General features: G+C 38.5%; 1 protein-coding gene across 2 annotated transcripts in view; it reads left to right on the plus strand.

Annotated features, from left to right (window-relative positions):
* Positions 1-23387, plus strand: part of PDGFD (platelet derived growth factor D) — a 240339-nt gene extending 216952 nt beyond the window's left edge. For both annotated transcript variants that reach the window (XM_065882858.1, XM_065882859.1), the window contains exons 6-7: positions 13656-13870; positions 23262-23387. In XM_065882858.1, coding sequence (XP_065738930.1) covers positions 13656-13870; positions 23262-23387 — 341 coding nt within the window. The remainder of the gene's footprint in view (positions 1-13655; positions 13871-23261) is intronic.
* Positions 23388-24225: the final 838 nt, after the last annotated feature.

Consider the following 24225-nt stretch of genomic DNA (forward strand, 5'->3'; position numbering starts at 1 on the left):
CTCTTAAAAAATAGGTATCCTAGTACTACATCTGAGTGATATGATCTTAGGACATGGATGTTTATTTGAATGTTTAACTCAAATTAGTATAGAAATAACTTGTATTACCTCATTGAATAAAACTATAATTTCTAGTCTGTTATGTTTAAGATTTGTTATTATTTAAATTTTCTCTACAAGTCTTGTAAGGCTGGCTTGCATCATAGATATAAAGGTATTTAGTACAATACAACATGTTTCCTGTACTTTGTAATAACATGGGTACTTTCAGGAATTAAAAGGAACCCAGAGCCCTTTTGTAGATAATGTTTATGTTGGTAAGGACAACATATTAAAACATGTAGGCTGAAATGACTAGTTAGTTAACTCCTGCCTGGGTCTGCTGCTTATGGCTTAGGTCATAACCTTATATACTTAAAGTGCACAGCTAAGTGGGGACAACAGAGTCACTGGTGGCCCTGATGTTATGTAGATATATCATATGTAGATCAGTGTAACTCTCAAATCGAATTTTCCCAGGGCTCAGATTGGATTCAACTCAGAGAAGAAATGGCTTTTCCATAAAGCGTTGCTGTCTTTGAATCTCTACTAGGTCAACTTGAAGGAAAATAAAATACTCACTATGTTTTGAAAACCCCAGAAAAAAATGGTATTGGAGAAAGAAATGATAAAATCTGACTCTGTCTTCAAGTATCTTAACCACTATAGCTACTTGAGGGGCAGCCCTTCTTGACACCTATTTGTTTGAAGTATTAAAATTTAAAAATCACCTAAATTCATTACTTATTTTTCCCCAGATACTATGTTGAGTTGGAGGCAAGGTGTCTTGTTTCAAAGCCTAACCCTGCCACTTAGAAGTTCTGTGATTTTTTCAGCAAGTCACTGACTCTTCCTGAGCCTCAGTGTCTTCATTGACAATGTGTGTATGACAACACCTACTTTCAGGAATTGTTAGGGGTGCCATCAAAAGCACTTGGCACATAGTACTTGCTCAAGAAATGTTGAAAAAGCTTGGAGTACTTGAGATGCCACAGCATTTATTTGTCCTACTACTGCATTGCTATTTGTATCTTTGTGTTTTTCTAAGGGAATATGAGAGCCTAGGACCTAACGGTTTCAACTCTTGCTGAATATTAAGTCACCTGGGGAGCTTTAAAAAACTACGGGTGCCTAGTCCTATCCCAGTCACAATGACTCAGAATCTCTTAGGGCGAGGCTGGGGTATTGATATTATTTTATGGCTACTAGGAGATTGAGACTGATCCTTAGAGGCAGCCAGGGTTGAGAGATGGTTCATCCTATATCTCCAGTAAATTGGCACAGGCTCTGACACATTTTAGCTGCTCAGTTAATGTTTGTGGAATTGAAGATATTAATTATTCAGCATTAGTGTATTTCTAACATTTATAGAAACCCACCCCATAGACCAAGGATTGTAGCTTTATTAAGAATGCCTTTGGTTACTGAAATAACCTTGCTAGAACATTCAAGGCACCATTCTACTTATTTCTAACAGTATAAACATTTCTCTCCCCTGTTGGCTTAGATTTCATTTCTTAAACTCTTGTTTAAAATGGCCCTAAGGCAGGTCTGTACCCTTTCATTTAACACTGGCAAGCCACCACTGTCTCTGCACTTGTATAACTGTGCTGATTTAATTGTTTATCATTCCACTGATGCTGAACCACCTGCCTGTATCACAAAAGCAAAGGAAGTCAGGTTTAATATTTCAGCTGTTATTTTCAGCTTTTAGAACTTAAAAGTACAAATTCATGGTTTGTATACTGTTGTATAAGAAAGGGGACAGTGAATAAAAGAGTGAAAACCAAAAAGTAGTTATAGATGATGGAGGTCTATTAGGTGTCAAATAAAATGTGAACTTTATAGAATCCCTAAAAAAGTTTTCTACTATCAGTATAATAATCTCTTAATGATGTTGTACAGAAACAAACTTATCATTTTCAAATATCTATTGAGCATCCATTCTTCTGATTTACCCAGACTGATCAAAAGTAGCATTTTTCATGATACCAAAGAACAGGATTCTAAGATGACCCTTGAAAGTGAATATATAAATCACAAAATTTTATAAACTCTAAAATAAAGCACAAACACACTAGGTGAAGAACTTATGTAATGAAGTAGAAAACAGTTAATAAAATTAAATTTTACGCTTTGCTTCTACTGTTATTTGAAGGAAGATTAGGTAACAGTGAGTTTTTAGTTCTCCTTAAGAAGAGACTTGAAAATGAGAAGCAAGAGGACAGTAAAAGTTTAGGGAGAAGAGGGAGAGAAAAGAGACATAACTTTGCCAAGTATTGAAGCCAGAACTTCAGCGTATAAGGTCCACTTTTTTCAAATTCACAAGTAATAGATAAGCACAAACCTGTCTGTAAAACCTTCTGGACTGATGATAAGAGGACAAGTTAATATATCCAACTTTCAGTTTCCTAGGGGGTAATGGAGAAAAGGGTAGCATGGATAATTGAACTCTGTAGATAAGTACAGTTCCAAAACCCAATTTTTGCCAATGATTTCAACCCCATGCCTTCAACCTCAAAGCTGCCCAAAAGTTAAAAAAAAAAAAGTCATTTGAAATTCAAGTTGTATTTACTTCTTCTGATGAACATGACAATAACATAGTAAATTTGCACATAATTAGGTAAAATATTATATGGATGTTCTACAAACTATGTAATCACTCTCTGAATCATTGCATGACCACTGTGGTTTAACTGAAGTTACACTGCAATTCCTTTAAAACACAATACTTTGAACTTGGTAGCAATGTATATTTACTCAAGTATATAGCATGAAATGTGACATCCCTACATTGAAAAACTATTGGCCTTAAACTCTACTAGACTGGGCATTAATTGAGTGGTCATTTATGGAGATTAACAATGTAACTGAGATGCAGTCTTTTACTTATTCCAGGAGAGCTTGACTTTCCTGAATGATGGTGTGTTTGCCATAGAAAAATCCAACACACAACAGCAAGAGGAAAACCTGTTCTCACAGTTTGTGTTGTGATTAAAATATGGATTTAATTGTTGAGGCACTCCAACTTAATAGTTTTGAACTACAGTAATGCTTGACAAAAGTACAATTTTCCCCAGAGTTGCCATTTTTTAAAAAATTTTATTTAATTTTATTTTTTTATATAGCAGGTTCTTATTAGTTATCTATTTGATACATATTAGTGTATACATGTCAATCCCAATCTCCTAGTTCATCCCACCACCACTCTGCCCTGGCTTTCCCCCCTTGGTGTCCATACATTTGTTCTCTACATCTGTGTCTCTATTTCTGCCTTGCAAACTGGTTCATCTGTACCATTTTTCTAGATTCCATATATATGTATTAATATATGATATTTATTTTTCTCTTTCTGACTTACTTCATTCTGTATGACAGTCTCTAGGTCTATCCACCTCTCTACAAATGACCCAATTTCATTCCTTTTTATGGTTGAGTAATATTCCATTGTATATATGTACCACATCTTCTTTGTCCATTCATCTGTTAATGGGCATTTAGGTTGCTTCCATGACCTGGCTGTTGTAAATAGTGCTGCAATGAACATTGGGGTGCATGTGTGTTTTTGAATTATTGTTTTCTCTGGGTATATGCCCAGTAGTGGGATTATTGGGTAATATGGTAATTCTATTTTTAGTTTTTTAAGGAACCTCCATAGTGGCTGTATCAGTTTACATTCCCAGCAACAGTGCAAGAGGGTTCCCTTTTCTCCACACCCTCTCCAGCATTTATTGTTAGTAGATTTTCTGATGATGCCCATTCTAACCAGTGTGAGGTGATACCTCATTGTAGTTTTGATTTGCATTTCTCTAATAACTAGTGATGTTGAGCAGCTTTTCATGTGCCTCTTAGCCATATGTATGTCTTCTTTGGAGAAATGTCTATTTAGGTCTTCTGCCCATTTTTTGATTGGGTTGTTTGTTTCTTTAATGTTGAGCAAGTCGCCATTTATTTTTATTTTTTATTTTTGGCTGTGTTGGGTCTTCGTTCCTGTGCGAGGGCTTTCTCTAGTTGTGGCAAGTGGGGGCCACGCTTCATCATGGTACGTGGGCCTCTCACTGTCGTGGCCTCTCGTTGCGGAGCACAGGCTCCAAATGCACAGGCTCAGTAATTGTGGCTCACGGGCGTAGTTGCTCCGTGGCATGTGGGATCTTCCCAGACCAGGGCTTGAACCCGTTTCCCCTGCATTGGCAGGCAGACTCTCAACCACTGTGCCACCAGGGAAGCCCCTGAGTTGCCATTTTTTGATGCAGGGGCCAAATTTGATGTGCATTCCTCTTTAAAAAATCAGTAATTTAATATTGAGTGAAGCAAACATACTGAAATTAAATTGAGTCCAAATGACGGAGTTTGAAATATATGATTTTCACAGACTCTAAATGCTTAGATGTTGTAACTCTGGGACAGTTACCAACCCATTTCCCAGGATCTAATATCAATTTGTGATTTCTTACATTACATTATTTTGCTGTAAGATCTAAAACACTTGATTCTTTAATTTGAAAACTATTTATTGGTAAACAACTGGCATGAGAAGCTGATGAGTAAATGAAATAAATATGTTTCATATAAAATGTTTGAATTGGTTCTAAATTCTCTTAGATACAAATATCTTTTATTTTTAAATTAGTCAGTTATTGCTGTTTCTTTGTCATGCCCTTGGTCATACTAACTAGAAAGAGCCAAGTCTTGCCTGGAGATGTCATTCAATGGGTATAAAGTTTCAGTCATGCAAGATGAAAAATTGCTAAAGGTCTACTGCACAGCACTGTGCTCATGGTTAATAAAACTGTACACTTAAAAATTTAAGCAGATACACCTCATGGTATCTGTTGTTTAACATGTTTTTTTATAAATGCTCTTTTTTGTGAATATTTGGTAGAAGTTGCCCATAAAAATAATTAAAAAACAATTTAGAATGTGGGAAATAATTTCAGAGTGTATTAAGATATGAACATACTTTAGAAATGACCTAAAGTCACAGTAAATTGAATGCTTACAACTTTCTCTCTCTGCCTATTTGATATCTGGGTGAGAATTTGCAGAAAGCCCTTGTCTGACGCTAGTGATGAATCAGATAAGTCACTCTTGAGATATCCTTCTGTAACTATCTATTGGTAAATTAAACGAACAGAGGTACTACAGACGTTAAATCAAATGGATTTCTTTTTCTAATTTCTTGTGTTGAATAAGGGTTAGCTTCACTGAGTTTCCTGAACCATGTGGTATGTACCAAGTAAAAGCTTTCTTTATCAATATTAAAATTGTTTACCATAAATTTGATAGAAATAGAGCAAAAGAAAGAATGTGATAGTGGAAAGAGCATGGACTTTGGAGTCAAGTAAGCTTATAATAAAATTCTAACTCAGGTACTAATGGTGGCCTTGGAAAGTTATGTGCAGACCTCTGAGCCTGTGTTTTCTCCATTTGGTAAAATGACTCTAATTATAACAACTTTGCAAAGTCATGTGAGGATTAATAATAGCAGAGTATCCAACTCCTAGTGGGCCCTCAATAAATGCTAGCTATTATTATTACTTGAATACAGAACTCTGCACAGAACCAAGGTATTTCTGTGGACCTTGCTCTCTTCCTTGTAAGGCTCTTAGATAAGCATCAGTAATTTGGAGAGCCTCCTACAGAGTATCCAAATATTGTCATATTTAAGTATCTGTATAATCAGTAAACTCATTAAAAGTTTACGAAATAATTGCCAAGTACTAAACTTTTCTATGATATATTTACCCAGAAATTTCTGGCACCCTTTTGCTTTTTGGACATTTCCTTTTTAAAGCTTATTTTTTAGATTTTAGCCACTCTTTATAACCCATATGATTTGTAAGTAACTAGATTCCCCACTCATTCAGTTTGCCAGCAAGCATTAATAAAAACCATATTATCATATATAGTGTCACATGTGTCTATGAGGGCACACACATAAAATGTTTGAAGAAAATCTCAGCACAGGGACAAGGACCTTTTTGGTTGTTTATTCTCTTACTGCCACTGCAGCCTCTGATTTTCTCCTATAGTGGCTGTCTATCTTTGTGGATATCCTAAGCCCACTCTCATCATCAAAGTTATTCCTCCCATCTAGGCATATAATTCAAAGGCACATTGATTAGGAAATCCATTTTGCAGTAGAAAACCATAGGTAACTTTTACTGTCTGGGTGGACAAATGTGCCTTTTCCACAACAGTCACTCTTGTTAAAGATGAATGGGTTTGACTTGTAGTTCCTGTACCCATTTTTACCTGTGTAGCATTGGGAATCCTCTGCAGCATCCTTGTGCTCAGTGCCCCTATGGACTTAAGGAGGGAGCATACCCTTCCTAGAGCACACATTCATGCAGAAACTGCTGGGGCTGGAACATCTGGCTCATTAAGTGTCTACTTGCAAAGGACTGTGCTGAGTGCTACGTCCCATGAAATTTAACTATAAACAACACATCATCATTGTTTTCTGACATTTCGATCAAGGTGGACATGACCTTCCTTTCCTCAGTGATCACCAATTGCAGAATCTTAGCCACTTCTGGTTTAGGTGATTCTGTTCTTAACCTTACTTCATTGATCTGTTTTACTCATTTCAAGGTTAATGTGAGGCATACCTGCTGAGAGCTAGAGTCTGGACCTTGCTTCAAACACTTTTAACTCATTCAAGCTCAATGAATTTCTTGGCAGGAGAAGAGTATTGTTATTCCCATTTTATCTAATAAAAGAAACAAATCCGGAAAGGTTCAGCGACAGCTATAAAGTAGAGAGCCATGACATGAACCTGGGTGTATTGGCTGCAAAGTCAATGCTGTGGGGGAACCAATAATGAGTAAAGCTCAGAGACTCATAGTCTAATAAATGAGAGACAAGAGAAAGATCTCCTTGCTTCTTATTCATTTCCTAACCTGTTTTCTTATTTTTCATTGCATAGATGTACTTCATACATCCCCCTAGAGTTCAGAGAATTGCCTTATGATGGTGTCAGCTGCTTTCATGCCTAATCCAATGCCTTGCAGATATCCTTGCACTCACCCATTCATTTTCCAGCAAGTATTTGTCAAATGCCTACTATATGTCCAGTGACTGTAGGCAAGTCATTCAACTCTTCTGCATCTCAGTTTCCACATCTATCAAATGGGAATAGTAGTCTCTAAGATAACAGTTTGTTATGAGAATTCCATGAGGCTTGAGTAGGTGCTCAGTTAATTTCCATTCGCTCATTGCTTAACAATGTTTTTAAACCCTGACAATTAGGAATTGTCTGAGTGGGAACATTTTACTGTGATTTAGGTTAATTTCTATAAATACAAGTGGTAAATGTTTCCATTCTTCAGAAATTAAACCAGCACATGGAGTCATGAGATTCATGATTTTAAGTTTAAAATAGCCTGATATTCCCTCATTAAAAGTTATAAGATAATCGTTCTTTCCAGACTTATTTGCACTTGCAAATTGGGGTTGAAATGTGGAAACCATTTTCACAATTATGTGCTAATTTTTAGAAGAGGGAATCTGAAAATCACAGTGAGGTTGTAATGTCCATAAAGACGAACAGACTCCTCCTGGGAAATTTATGAACACTGAAGAAGGCTGAGAGCCCCTAGTTGCTTGGTATAAAAATACTACAATTATTTATATATTCCCCTTACCTCCCACCCCCACATAAAGTACCATAAGTCTAGTGTTGTAACATCAAAGTCAAGTTTATAATAAAGCACTTTACATAACAGATTGTGGGACTACTCCCCATTTGGCAAAAGACATATTCCTGAGCACCTTGAGATGTGTATCAGAGAGCCAGCCTTCTGGATGGCATCCTTTACCCCATGTGGCACAGCTGCTAGAGCCCATGGGTCTTGGTGCCAATCTTCGTGCATCACAGTTCATCCTTGATAGAGCTGGTTCTAGAACCCTAGTTTTTCAATTCTAACCCAACAACCATCAGTAGTTTGATTCATTTAGGTAGTAGTTACTGAGTACCTATTCCTTGCAAATGAAATCTGGATTGACTAGTGGTCTATAAGTGGCCTGAACTTTTTCTAATTTTCTAATTTAAGTTTATGCATATCCCACAAAAGATAGATAGATATTTAAGAAAAACCAGAAATGTTTGTCTTGGGGAACTGTAGTGACTCCAGCTGTTTTTTATTGGATTTAGTTATTTCAAATATCCTGAAATGGCATGTGTGCTTAGACTACAAAAAAAAAAAAAAAGTTGTAGTTTTTTCATCAGTATGCTGCTTCTAACTGTTGAAACCAAATAGTTTTAGGAGAGGTGGACTTAAATGACCTATATTTGGTCCTTCCAATAGGGGCAAAGCACTAGGAGAAGGGAGATAAAAAGATGATTAATTCTGCTTTCAAGGACCTTATGGTTTAGTGGACAAGAAACACCTAAATAAAGAAAAGGATAAATCAAAGTCTACAAAGTCAGTGCTATAATAGAAAGCAGAGAACGTGTGGTGAGTGTATAGTGAAGGGGTCAGAGGAGATGTAGGGTGAATGTGCCTCTTGACTTAGAAGATTAAAATGACATAGTGGACTGAGATGTCAGAGAAGGTAAACTAAAATGATAAAAGCATGGTTTTAAAAAAGGCATGGGGCTTCCCTGGTGGCGCAGTGGTTGAGAGTCCGCCTGCCGATGCAGGGGACACGGGTTTGTGCCCTGGTCCAGGAAGATCCCACATGCCGCGGAGCGGCTGGGCCTGTGAGCCATGGCAGCTGAGCCTGCGTGTCCGGAGCCTGTGCTCCGCAACGGGAGAGGCCACAACAGTGAGAGGCCCACGTACCGCAAAAAAAAAATAATAAATAAATAAATAAATAGAAAAGGCATGGCCCTACTTCAAGCACTTGCTCTTCTATTGCCAAACCTGCACTGATATAGAGGCTGCTAGTGAGTGCCTGCTAAGAGAGTTCATAAAGAATTTTAGACTGTAAAGGCTCAATTTGCTTGTATTAAAATGATTACTGGCTAGCTCCAAGAATATAGAGAAGTTTAGCTGAACACTAGCAGATTCAGGAAGATAAAGAGAAAAAAGACTGGCGACACACATAACAGAATAGACTGATGAAAGGCCAGCACAGTGAAAGCTAACCAATAAACTTGACACCAGAAGAGACTGACCCAAGGAAACCATCTTCCTATTGAACAAAACAAACTGAATCAAACATGCATGGGAAGGAAAAAAAAAAATTGTTTTCTTACATTCAGTGTGAGGACCTTATTTTGTTTCACAATGAATTTTTGTATTCACAAAAAAATTGAAATGATTAATTTAGAAAAGACTTTTAAATTTTTATCATAAGCTTATCACCACCTATGCTGTGTTTGCCAAGCATGTGAAATATAATATTGGGTTTATCTGTCCTCTAGAAAGAATCTCTAGGGTTCTATCATTTGTTGCCCCCTGAAAACAATTGCTATCAGCCCATCCAACTCTTTACGTGGACCTCCGATTGGTTTTCATAACAAAGACTACAGGTAGGTAAGGGCAAGAAGGAATTCAAGGAGAGATGAGGACAAAGTGAAGATCATGAATTGACAAAAGTCCTCTCATTTCAGGTGAAAAAATATGAAATTCATTGTATTTCTCAATACCAAAGAAAAAAGTACGTTCTGTGCAGTAGCCTGGTTTATTTGCAAGAACCCAGTGTACATTTCCAGTACAATCCGATAGATGAATGTGTGTGCCCAGGAGTACATGCATGGGTATATGTAATTGACAACATCTTGAAAGTGACAGGTCAGTGCCTAGCAACGCACCTAGGAAGCCAGGTCATTTGACAGTGAGTAGACCTCTAGATGGAAATCTCCATCAGGGCTCATAGAATCTGCTCTTTGCACCCTGCTTCAAATCTTTAGACCTGGGCTCAGAAGTGCAAGAGTAATGAAAAAGCCTGAATTCAGACTCTGGCTCTATCACTGACTAGGTATGTGGCTGTGGACATGTTCTTTTCCCTACCCTCTCAGAGCCTCAATTTTCTCAAATGTAAAAGTGTAAAAGTGTAAAAGTAAGGGTAATGATAGTATGTAATTCCTAGCATTTATGGGAATTTCATGCAATTGTATATGTGAAGAACTTTTCATGCTACCTGATACTTAGGAATATAGATGGTCAATATAAAAAAGACCAGGCTGACTCTCCTTCCTCCCAAACCTGACCCTGAATGGATTAGAAACTGAACCAGTGAGTGCATTCACCAATGTACCATTGCTTTACACATCCCTTTCCTAGTGCTCAGATCCTAGAGCTCTTACCACAGCCCAGGTACCTCTGTGACTAGGCTGCACTTTCAGGCCAGAGCTGCAGAAAAAAGGGTGCTCCCTGAGGTTCTAGGCAGTGGCCCACATTGGATTACCATGTCCAGAGGAAGGCTCTGACAACAGTGGAGGCTTCTCAGCCTTTCTATCAGGTTGTCAGTACACAGCCCAAAGACGTAACTAATGTCAAAGATCCATGAGAAGGCAAGACTCAAATTCAAAAGGATGTAAAAAGAAGGATTATAACATTATGTACACCTGGGTGAAATAAGGGCAGCTAGGTGCAATTAATGAGCCTTTGAATGAAATTTGGAACGTCCTTGTTGCTCTGTAATATTCTGCTGTGGAGATTGAAGCGGGAATGGAAAGGGCAGCTCCCCTCTTTGAGTTTGTACTGCTTGGCCTGCCTCCCTCACACCAGAGCCTCCCTTCGGACCAGAGCACTGGAAGACTTAACTGCCACTCGTTCCCTTGTCTGGCTCCCTGCTCTGCTGCACTGCCTAGTCAGTCTTCTTTGACTGGAAATTCAACATCCCCTGCAGAAAGTCTGCAGTGGCACTTTGAAGTTATTTGCATCGACTCTGAAGAGCCTTTTAGTTCTCGTTCTAAATTGAGTGCCTTTGTGGTTTCAATCCCCTGATAAGCAGGGCAGCTGGATTCTACAGCAGTCACACTGGGTCACAGTTCTGAGTCACATCAGTGAATTGATGCATAAAACTGACAACATCGTAAATCTCTTCATGGCAGGTAGGAAACGGAAATAACCAGTGCTAGTCGGTAAAACAGTTATACAATGTGAAGAGTTTTGTTCCAAGATGAGTAAGGCATACATGCCTATCCTGATTTGTTGACAGCACTTTGGGGGTTAGCTGAATTCCCACAGGTAATCATATTGTAGTTTGGTTTGGACATATTCTGGAGATAAGGGTGTAGCCATTTACCACCCCAGTCCTAGCACAATGCCATACGGGAAAGCTTGATACAGTGCCAGGAAGGTCGATCTTCCTCCTTCAGCTGTACGGTTGCCTGCCATCCCCCCACTCTGCCTGATGTGGCAGAGACCATGAGGCAAAAGAGAGAATGACTTTGAGCCCAGTTTTCCTACTTAGTATTCACTTTGAGTGAGTAATACACATCTCAAAAGGGTGGGCGAAAAAAAAAGAGGGTGGGGAACAACGACAGGTGGTCCTATGTATCATATGCCTAGCAGAGGACTGGCTGAGCTCAAGTACACTCAGTACTGTCACTTCCTTCCTATCCCTCTCTGCCTTCCACATGCCACAACCCCTTCCTGCTAATAGGTGTTAGACAAAATATATTCCCATCATCACAAGCAACAGCTTTGGCCCTCTGCATTAGCCCTGTCCATAGCCCAGTAATGCACAGCCAGCATCAGTATTTATCTCAAGGTGACACTTGTAATGGATGATTGGTGCACTTCTTAATCCATTTACATAATCCTTTCTGCTTTGCTTGCAGTTATTTTCAGGGCTTTAGCAGCAATAAAATGGTTCCTTTCCCAAGACAGAGTTCATTCACTTTAAATCTGGCTTGATTATAGCTAAACTTATGACATGTCTTTACAAAGGAAGGGGAAAAAAGCAATAAATTATGCGCAGTAATTATTTAGCATTTATTCAGCCCCCACAGTGTCCTGGGCTCAGCATGTAACAGTTGGGGGAAAATCCCTGCCCTTGAGAATCAAAGGCACTCAAGGCAGAGCATTAGTCCAATTGCCATTTAATTCCTTATTCAAGGGGTCATTGACCGTATGGCCAGCCTTTTAGCTGACTTCATGGGGTTAAGTGGATTCTCCACCCACTCGTGCCTTCTTTTATTTCTGTTTCATTCAGATGCATTCTACTGACAGCATCCTTAGCCTTTGACCTCTACCCCAAAAGAGCACTCCTTACCGTTCCTCAAGCAGTTTTGGTTTAGGACTAAGACATTTAATGGGGCTAGAATCCAGAGTAAGCCTGATGATAACTGCCTAACGTTTGTGGGATTCCTTCTGTGGTGGCCTGGCTGGTGACACGGGAAGTGCACTCGGAAATGGTGTGGAACCCGGAGGTGGCGGGCGGGGGGGGGGGGGGGGGGGGGGGGGGCGGACAAAGGACTTTCTTATAACTGCATTCTTGTGAGAAGATAGTCATGTACATTCACCCGCCAGACAATTTGGATGCCAAATAGATGGGTGATTAGATGGATTTTGAGACCACAAATTAAAATGTAATTTATATACTACAATAATACAAATTTAACTCAAGTAAGATATTAATGACTAAAATTTGAAAATTTAGGGTGATGCTCTTAATTCATAGAAGTCCCAATAACCAACCCCCCCCCCCAGATAATCATTTACATAGAATAACGGCCAAAAGAGAGAAATAGAGGAGAAAGATCTGAAAAAAAATTTTTTTAAAATTATTGACCATTTGACTTTAAAGGAAAAAATTGAAGGAAAAATCAAAATGAATCAAGATGAATAAAATAACCAGCATTAATTAATACCAGGCACACTGCATTCAATACTTCAAATATTGCTGTGAAATAAGTAAAGTTATACTATTTACATTTTATAGATGAAGAAGCAGAGGTTTGGAGCAATCAAGTAACTTTCCAACTAAAAGGAGACATAGCCATTATGTGAATGCAGCTGTAGCTTTACTGCAGAGCCCAAGCACTTAACCAGTATTCTATACTGCCATCTAGGACCCAATGCACAAATATCCATCATATTCACAACCCCCAAAAAGCCATGTCCTTTGACATTTTGGTTGACCTCGGAGTTAAAATGAAGCCAAAACCTTTTTATTCCTCACATTGACTTGTAAAATTTCACTGCCAGGTGCATCGATTAGAGTAATTCTTCCTGATGTGTCCCTGATATAATTCAAATTGTATTTAAGTAATGGCTTACAGTCAGGAGTTATTTAGAATCAAGAAGATACACACACACACACACGCACACATTTTTTTAAAGCAAAGACAATTATTTTAAATTGCTGAATGTTACATTTTCTTTCCTTGGAACTTTTTTTTTTTTTTGCATTAAAAAAGTACAAGGAAAATTGAGCCAAAATATAGATTTAGCTAAGTTTTTGAAGGTTTTCTGTTTTCTGTTTCTGTTTTCTTTGCTGTTGTTGACTTTTTTTTTTTTGAAGGGCAGATAGGATCAAAAGAGAAATTAGATTTTCCATCTTTGGTGTTTGGGGTAGTAACTGAGATCCCAAGGATAGATTCAAGCCCCGGGTCAAGGCTGTCCTCACAGAATCTTCCCAGCCTGTTTGCAAAAATGTGTGCCGAGTGTGTATGCCATAGTCGTGCACTTGCTTACACGATGCTGTGTTTCTTACAGTTGACCTGGACAGGCTCAATGATGACGTCAAGCGTTACAGTTGCACTCCCAGGAATTACTCGGTCAACTTGAGAGAGGAGCTGAAGGTGACCAATGTGGTCTTCTTTCCACGCTGCCTCCTCGTGCAACGCTGTGGGGGAAACTGTGGCTGTGGAACTGTCAGCTGGAAGTCCTGTACGTGCAATTCAGGGAAAACTGTGAAGAAGTATCACGAGGTATGCCGTTTTCAGATTTCTTTGTTGCAGTGCTGCATTTAGCCCTTTTCAGCTGCAAAAGTCTTGTAATCTCTAGGCTGCTGGGAAACAGGGCCATTGCGTTGGTTGTTCACGTTGTTCACTGCACAGGGGCACCTCCCAGGGGGATGACTGGGAAATTGAACTCAAGCTAAATTTGCTAAGCTAGGTGCCCTGGGGATAGTGTATCCTGAAGAAGGGTTTCCTTTTTCTAACCCTTATTCATAATATACTATGTGGGTTGACAACAGTCTTGTTAGTATACACAGTCAAATGTATGATGCAGTAATTTGAGAGCTTACTTGGCTTCCTTATAGAAATATGATGGGATTCGTTTACAGTGTATGACTGCAAATCTAGGTTATGTTAAGAAAATGCTAAGAGCCAAACTTTAATTCAATCAAGTCATTGAAAAATGAAGCAAGGTAAAGATAGCAAAATATAAATTGTCAGAAAAGATACATTGTTGGAGACTTTTTCATTCTCTAAATATGGAAATATTTTTCTTCCAGAAGTACTAATTTTTCCTAAATATGACTGAGTGCTCTGAGGAATCAGCTCTGAAATTATGCAAAAATAAACAAAAGTAAACCTAAAGATATAAGAGGAACAAAAATTTAAGGAGAGCAGTAAACTTTGATGATAATAACAAGGAATGCATGTAAGCCTTTACTGTGTACCAGACATCATTGTAAGCAATCATTAGCTCACTTGGCAGTTTCTCCACAATGCTGACAGGGGAGTGCTATTTTTATTCCCTTTTTATAGATGAGTAAACTGAGACCAGCAGTAGATTGACCAGCGTGACTTGGTCAGTAACTCACAGAGCCAGGACCTAAACTGATCAACTGTTTCTAAAATCTATATTCTTATCACTAGTAACACTGTGCTCTCTTTGTTAAAAATATATAGCACTTTATTGAAGATTAAAGAAAGAGTGGACTTAAGGGGAGTTAGCACTGCTCTTGAAATTGACGGCAACCCTATTACTTCCTGATTTTGTGAGTCACTAAAGTTTAGAGATGCGGTTTTCATGTGTGTGAAATAGGACTAAGAAATTATATCCGATAATCCCGTACAGGATGGTTCTGGGGAATCACATAAAACGGTACATATGAAGTGCATTTTGTAAGATGTGAAACATCTTTTTGAAATATGTCTAAAATATAAACTAAAGGATTTCCCTGGTGGCACAGTGGTTAAGAATCGACCTGCCAATTCAGGGGACATGGGTTCAAGCCCTGGCTTGAGAAGATCCCACATGCCACGGAGCAACTAAGCCGGTTCGCCACAACTACTGAGCCTGCACTCTGGAGCCTGTGAGCCACAACTACTGAGCCCACATGCCACAACTACTGAAGCCCACACGCCTAGAGCCCATGCTCCGCAACAAGAGAAACCACTGCAGAGAGAAGCCTGCACACTGCAATGAAGAGTAGCCCTGGCTCGCCTCAACTAGAGAAAGCCCATGCGCAGCAACAAAGACCCAATGCAGACCAAAAAATATATATATATATATATAAGTATGAAGCAAACACTATTGTTAGGAATTATTGTTTGAGTTGCTTTTCATCAGTATCCACCAAAACAAAGGAATAGATGGTGCTCCCTAAATAAAAATCTCCCGCTTTATACAACCATTTTGTTATCCTGAAAACAATAAAACAATAAGTTAGGAGGTAATTTCTGAGCTAAATGAAAAGGGATACGTCATAAGCAGTATTTTCAACTTGGGAAATGCAGGAGGTCGGAGACCATAATAACCCTGCTTACCTCAGACAGACGGGGACACACGATTTTAGACCTGCATAGAGCTGGTTTTCTTAGTCACAAGAATTTCTTACTCCACCCCACAGTTTTCAAAGTAAAAAAAATAACTGTTCTCATATCCAGAGAATGCTGTTGACTGTGTTCATTGTGTTTTATTTTTGTATGACCTGATGAACTCTAGATTGGACTTTGTCCTTTGTGTCTAAGAACGTGAGTTTTGTATTGTTGAGTCATACCCTGAGGACAAATGCAGAATTCAGTAATTTGGTTCAAGTTAAAATAAGCCAGGAAGTGACAAGATCTCTACATAGTCTTAACTGTGAGGAAAAACATGTGAGTTCAGGCCTTTGATGCTTTATTTTCATCTTGACTCTCGGCTCAGATAGAAGTTGCAGTTTGATTTTTTTAAATTGCTTATTGTAGAAACACAGAGTTAAACATACACCCAAAAGGACCCTCACCTCCCAGACAGTTAACTCTGAAGGAGTCTGAAGGGCCCTTTTCTTAGGTCTATTCTCCTCTCTGTACACAGTAGCTGTTACCTGTAAATTTCTGTTCACAATTAATATCTAGACGGGGAAGCCCTTGATCTCTTTGTTCAGTCACATGAGTGGGTCTAAAATGTTGGCATATTTTTAAAACTGCTGTCTAAATCATGTCTTTGAAACATGTCATGATATTTTTACTTCTCAGAGTCTGCTGAGCTCTGTACAAAGTCACTCTGCTGAGTTCTGGACAAAGGGACAAAACAGCATACCTGTTTTGTCAGTAACTGCATACCTGGAAAACACACAGCTGGCACACTTCCCCCAAACTCCTAAAATACCTTTGAAATGTGTCACAGTGACCACTCTGTCCAGTGCCCTGTGGAAAAGAGCAGGAAACTTGTTCCATTTGCAGAAGTGGGGGTTGCTTGAGCTCAGTCTCATTAGGGAAGAATCCTTATCCTTTATTCTATTAGTTCTATGTCTGTATTCTTAACTCAGAGAAATGAGAAACTGGTTTCCCCAGCTCCTGGTTGCAACTGATGAGATGTGAAATGAGTTTTCATGAGAGATGAGTACCCTTAAGGGGGTGACTAGAACTTGTCACATAAGCAGGCATAAAATCCAAGAAATTAAAAATGTATAATTATAAAATTACCAATAATTAGAAATTATAAATAGAAGGAAGTTAATATCATTGCTCTTTTCCCAGGTCATGTGACTTCTCCTGTAGGGCTCTGGGCATTTTTTCACTGTGCAATAAAGTGTTACCATCTTATTATTTCCTGTTCTCAAAATTTTGTAGGTATCCTGTTAAAGTATTTTTCCTTTTTCCTATTAACCTTTCTATGCTTCTTGGAATATGTAGGATATAAAGAAATACTTTTGGTAGTGATTCTTAAAAAAGGGAAAGTTCCAGAAAACATATTGTGTAGACAATTAGAGGATGCTATTATTTTAGTTATCTTTCCTTGATAATGTGTAATGAAGGGATATTTCCTAAAAATATGGTGACCTTTTAAATTAATATTTACTGGTTTATTTTTTTATCGTTTGGTCTCCTGGCTATGTTCATTCAGTAAACAGCCAAAACCTTAGGAGGCAACAGAGAGAGAAAGATAGAAGTTAATTTTCTCTGTCCTTCCTCTCATGATTTCGTCACAATGCTGATATACCTGCACTATCTGGTAGAACTTTCTGCAGTGATAGGAATGTTCCATATCTGTACTATCCAATCTGGTAGTCACTAGCAACATGTGGTTATGGGGTATTTGAAATGTGTGTAATGCAAATGAGAAACTGAATTTTAAATTTTATTTAATTTTAACTAGTTTAACGTAAATAGCTACACATGGCTAGGGGATACCATATTGAACAGCATAAGCCTCTGTGTCTGGCATATTTACAACATCTAGAATCATTCCTGTTGCTTGAAAAAATGACTTCGGAGGATTCTTTTTATTTTAACTTTACTTTAAGTATATGAATTTTATATTAAAAATTTGCTGCCCATTACAGTTTGAGTTAGAAGATGTAAGCAGATATTTATATATATGAAACAAAAGATTAACTAGAGGTAATAAAATGTTGAGCTTTAGACTTGAGATAAAAGAACGGTACTTTTAATTTTTACATGTTTTAAGCATCTATCATTGAAACAAATTTCAGTAAAGTTGCAAATTGAAACCAGTGAGACAGGAAAGCAATTTTTTTCAAAAGGGTTCTACTCTATGGCAAAGGCAATGAGTTTTGGGGTTATGATTATAACTAACCATAACAAAAGTCAAGAAAATCTCTTTTCTATTCTTTTTCTGGAAACAGCATTTCTAGAGCTTATATAGAGTCTCCTTGCTTCTTCCCCTTTCTCCCTCTTTGAGTGAGACCATGAGACAACGCTCTTGCGGCCTTTCCTGTGTGTTCTTAGAAGAGACAAGACAATAGAGAAAAAAAAATCACACAACTCAAGAGAGAAGATGTGGGCTCACATGGGAGGCCACCTAGGGCCAGCTACTTAAAACTCCCCAGGGCCTTGAGTTTGCTCACTTACTCCCCATGATAACCTACAATTTTGAGTTCCCTGACAGATCTGAAATTATATGATATCCATTCACCTACTCCCTAAATCTTATTTTACTGAAATTTTATTAGGAATGTAAACAAATTGGTGGTTGAAGTGCTAAGTAAATGCAAAAGAACAAAGATATATGATCTGGAACAGTTACTGTTTATAGAATGCTTATGAAAAAGTTTATTTGCTCTTCGGTAGTAATACCTGTGCTACTTATCTCTTGGGGATCCTGGTAGAATGAAAGCATCTGAAGACTGTAAAGCACTAGACGGATGTGGGTGGAATTTTCCGAGAATGTGGTTGGGCCTTCTCAGTTCTGACTCCCTTATGACCCAAATGACTCACTGGTGAAGTGATTCTCTAAGTACTACAAAGTGCATTCATCCTTTCCCTTGGAGATCTGGCTTCACATTAGGCCTTCCTGCCAAAGTCTAGCAAACCTGCCTTGGGGCATGATACTCCCCAGGTAGACAAAGACCTATCTGTGACATGAATGATAATCAATGCTAATGCAGTGCTTTGAAACTTGGTGGCCAGCTAGGCTTCCATTATGTTTTCTGCAATGGGTGGGCTGAATGTGTAGTCATTAACCCTCTAAAGCGCTGTCAAAATCATTTACCTGTTTAGTTCTCTGAAGGTAGAACTGTGGCTAAATACACCCCAAAGTGCTCACAGAAGATTTCAATTATAAGTAAATGTTCACTTACTTTTAGAGGTCAAGATTGCATTTTTTTTTTTTTTTTTTTTTTTTTGCAGTACACGGGCCTCTCACTGTTGTGGCCTCTCCCGTTGCGGAGCACAGGCTCCGGACGTGCAGGCTGAGCGGCCATGGCTCACAGGCCCAGCCTCTCCGCTGCATGTGGGATCTTCCCGGACTGGGGCACGAACCCATGTCCCCTGCATCGGCAGGCAGACTCCCAACCACTGCGCCACCAGGGAAGCCCCAAGATTGCATTTTGAAAATTCATGAGCATTGTATAGACCCATAGTATAACCCCCGCTTTGGTCACCTTCATACTTAGCTTGTCAGCAAAACAGTGCTGAACTCTGTTATTTGTGTCTTTCTCATTGAGGACTATGTCTCAGCTTCCCTTGAAACTATCACCTGCAAGATGAGCAATGACCCAGGTAGAAAATAATATGTTATCCCTTCTCAAAATATTTTTGCTTTTAGTCACTTTGAGTTTCAGAAAAGTTGACTACCAGCCCTTAAAAATCTTAACATTTTTCATAAAGTCTATAAGCATGAAAGAAATCAAAATGGAAGCAAAAAATATGAAGCTTTTTTTTTCTTAAGATAAGAAACTATGTGTACTGAATGCTACCTGCTTTAGGAATTGGGTAGAACCTTAAATAACCTCTTAATCATTCAGGTTTATACAATGCATGTGTCCTGAAATATGTACTTGTGTTCCTATGTCAGCCATTAATTTGAGAACTGTCAAGACCTTAACAACCTTTTTTATATTCCCAGTAAACAAGAACTCAACTTGGCAGATAGCTTTTCTGCCTAGTGTTGTTTTATTAGTGTAATAGCTTTTCGGCAATGATTCATTCAGTGGTTTATCGGCAACAAGGCGAGTAACCGTAGTTAAATATCTTTTGTGTTATGGTAATTTGCAAACTGAGAATCTTTGATTTTGTGTAGTGGTATGAAAGCTGCTGGCTCAATCATTCTGCATTTAGTAAAAGTCAACTTTCCTTGGCTTCATGTGGTTTTCCAGATGGTGGAGAAGGGCCAAGATTGCCATTTTCACCCATAGGTGATAAGAAATGGCTGGCTGCTCTTCCATGGATTTTTATTTCAGTGTGTGTGCTTGCAGCTGCGAATGAAAGCTCAGAAAATAGGAAAGCATTTTGTGATGGTACCTATTAGTGTGTCCTTTGGCAGCTGTAATTAATTCAATGGTTCCTTTCCTTTAAAGGTGACCAGATAACTCATAGACAGTTTGCTTTCTCAGATAAAGGCTTTTCATTTTTCTTTTAACTTTTCATGCTCTCTCAAATCAGCTTTGCTTTCTTCCTCCTTTCAATGCTGTATACCTGAACCTAAGACTATTACATGGTCTGAAAGCTTTGAACATCAGTGCTGTGATCAGCCAGTAAAGCAGTCCAATTTCCACTTTGTTCAAACAACGCTTTCCTGTCTTGTCTGGAAAAGTGTCTGCCAATTCATTTTTCTCCTCTTATCAGCAAAACACATATATACTGTGCTCACAAGGCTTAACATAAAACACAGGGAAAATCCCTGAACAATCAGGAGACCAGTTAGAAAAACTGGCCAGGCTCTGCTCTCATCCCAAAGCACACACTTTCATTTGTCGTCAAAAGAGGAAGCAAATCAACAGAGCACTGATTTTATAGATATCAGTCATGGCAACATATTAGGCTTTGATAATGGTCTTTTTTAAACAGGGAATATTTATCATATGCTCAGCTTCTTAGGAATAATTTTCTTACCCTGAATATTCAAACTCCCAAATCTGGTTTATAGGCTGGACAACAGTGACTAATATTAGAGAAATTCTTGGCAAAGTTGTAGGAACCCAACCCTTAACCCCTTCCAAGGCATTTTGACCAAATACGGCACAGTAGGGCTTTCATATCTGTCATGGGCAGGGTATTTAATACCACAAAATGCAATATACTCTTCATCCATTGCTTTGGTTACCTTTTTTTTCACAGAGACGCAACAGCTTTTATTTTCTTTAGAGACCCAGCAGGAGAGCACATGGGAGCAGGGAAAGGCAAATGTCATTGCCATTCTGCTCTCGATGCTTGAAATTTTATTTCACAATCGTGAAAGGCTTAAAAGTGATGCAAAGCATAGGCCACTTCATTTTGGCCTCTGCTTTATTTCTTGGCTTGTTTTGTTTTGCCCCGTCTGTTTGTTGGAGGTTGGGGTAGAGGAGATGCAGGGAGGAGACACCGTGAACATACGTACCCATACTTCTGCACTGGCATCACCCACCACGTTCACCCAGGTACATTCTTTAGCAGCTACTGTGTTCCCAACATGCTGCTGACCTGCACAAACAAAATTTCAATTTCCAGGCAAGGGCACTAGTTAGGCCACATGGAGTCAAATACTGGTTACACCAGTCACTGGCTCTGTAACCTTAATCTCTCTCTTTCCTTATCTGGGAACAAAATTAGAGAAGTACCTATCTCATAGTATTGCAGTGACATCCAAAACATTTAATAATTGCAAAGTCACAACAGTGGCATCTAGTAAAAACTCAATAATGTTAGTGATTGTTTTTGCTATCCTTGTCCTCAAGGCACTTGTAATACAATTAATAGAGAGAAAGCATCATACGTCATGTGAACTTATGTGATACATAGTGTAAGTGCAGTAGAATTGCAGGTAAAATAGATAAGTAGCTATCAAAACTGGCATCTGGACTACCTTTACTGCAATCAAGTAGTTTTGAATCTTTATGCCTCCCTCATGAACTCTCCAGGGGCATTCCTTCCCACCCAACCCACCCCAGTTTTGTATTCACAATATTCTTTTGAAGCTCTTCTACAAGTGGGACTCGGTATTTCACTCTGTGTTAACAGAGTCCAGGCTCCTTAGCTTTATTGAACATTGAACAAATGACCTGCCCCACAGAACTCTCATGGAACAACAGGGCTAAATGCTAAAGTAAAGGGGACACATGAGGACTGAGGACTGTAGGCCTAGTGTCCTAATAGATGCTTTTGGTTTGTTTATGACTTGAAACAGGTAATGTGAGGGTGAGAAAATTGCTGGGAAGACAATTCATAGTAAAAATTTGTGGGGATGCCATGAAAAGTTATACAGCCTTGAAAGCATCTAATCTTCATCTAGGACAAACGTATACCAAGCATCAGTCCCCATTTCAGTTCACATGTGTGCCTGACACAGTTTTGAGACACAAAAGGAAATCATAACCACATTGGAGAGGTGTTGGGTCCTTGGGTTCGAGTGTGCTAGAAGCCTAGAGGACAAAAGCCCTGCTCCCAGCTCCAGGTTGCCAGAAGACTCTGGCACCTGACCTCCTTTGGAATCTCAGTTCTCCTGCCTATAAATTGTGAATAAAGATACCTTCTCTACTGTGTGACAAGGTTTGTCTGAGGGCAAACGAAATAGTGCATCTGTGCAAATTCTTTGAAAACCATAAAATGCTACATAATACGTGTAGCATGTGGTGTCATGCAGAGTTTAGAGTCTAAAAGGGAAAGAACAAAATCAAAAATAAAGGCTAACAGGAGCTTCAGAATATAAAACAAGAAACAAACTGACTGTGGAGTATATAGAAAACCAGTATTTGTGCATATGATGGCAAATATTGACTTCAGTGAAGGCCACACTAGGGAAGAAGAGTTAGCTCCTATTTAAACTTAATAATTCAAAAAATTACATTTAAACCTATTAATGTAAAAAATTAAGGATATACTTTATTAATTCAAGAAATGTCATACTGTTATACAGGTATTAATGTACCAAGATCTTAGTGGAGCATGATCTGTTTCGAATTGTAATAGGTATTATATCTTAACAAATATGTAAGAACATACACACATTTTCAGTTATTTATGGCCACTAATGACCTTCGTCAGGGCAAAATGCTTTACATCAAGCAAACATTTAGCAATAGCAGCATATTATGTTCATGACTTTATTCGTTGTCCTGTCTAAAGAGATAATAATATGCTCAGTATTATATTTATCCATAACACATGCTTTGGTCAGAAGAATCCTTATGATAATATTTGGGACAGCACTTGGCACAAAGCAGCCCCTTAGAAAGCTCTCAGTAAATACCTGCTCAGACACCTGAAGTCATCGTGGTACTGCAGGTAGGTAATGCAGGAGGCATTACTCAGTGATCAGTGAACTCCATTACTTTAAGGAGTTGATGATTGTCTGTAAAAACATTTACATGTGTGCAATCTAAGAGCGAGCACATAGCTTTCATTGGATCCTCAAAGGCTTAAGAACCAGTTGTTATAAAGAGAATAAGTGGTATGTAGTTGAGTTATACTCCAGGTGCGTTCTAACAGGAAATGCTTTTTGTCCTAGGTGTTAAAGTTTGAGCCTGGCCATTTCAAGAGGAGGGGCAGAGCGAAGCACATGGCTCTCGTTGACATCCAGTTAGATCATCATGAGCGGTGCGACTGTATCTGCAGCTCAAGACCACCTCGATAAAAGAATGTGCACATACTTACATTAAGCACGAAAGAACCTTTATTTTAAGGAGGGTGTGGTAAGGGACCCCTTTCCCACCAGCAACCGAACTTACTATTAGCTTGCAAAGCAATGAATACAAGTGGCTGCTGAGTTTCAACCTAGCTTTGTTAGTGCCATGAGTAGAAAGGTGTATCATCAATCTCTATATCCAAGAATATAGGATTGCATTTAATAATAGTGTCTGAGGATATATATGTATATATATCCATGTCTCTGTGTAAATAGATCATATGGTTTATTCAGTATATATAACCAGGTACACCAGAGCTTACATATGGTTTAATTACCTAGACCCTTAAAATCTGACAAAATAAGGGACATAGTAAATACATGGAACATGTCTTTGAAGATTTGGAAGATGAATTTAAGTTTTGAATCACAAAACAATTTTGGATCTTGCTCTTTTAAAGAAAGCACCATGTATATTAAAAACCAATAAATGAGATTTTCTTATGCATATATCTTAATTATAAAAAAAGAAAAAATATGGTTTCTGGGAAAAGCACATTCCTAACCATTTTTCTCATGAGACGTACTACATACTTGGCTATAAAGACAATAATTACCTGTCTCCAAAAGCATGACATAATAATATAAGTGCTTTAGAAATAAAGCCATTAAGGCTTCTTTTTATGTGTCTTGCTGACACATGCAAATTCATTAACACCTATCTCCAAAAAATTCTCACAAGGTTTATTATTATAGTTCTATAAGAGACAATTTATAAGCTATAGCAGAATTGTTTCTTTTCAAAAACCTCTCCACGGAAGTAACTCCTTTGGAGGATGGCATGAGG

This window comes from Phocoena phocoena, chromosome 8 (genome assembly GCF_963924675.1).
Source record: "Phocoena phocoena chromosome 8, mPhoPho1.1, whole genome shotgun sequence".
Lineage (NCBI taxonomy): Eukaryota > Metazoa > Chordata > Mammalia > Artiodactyla > Phocoenidae > Phocoena > Phocoena phocoena.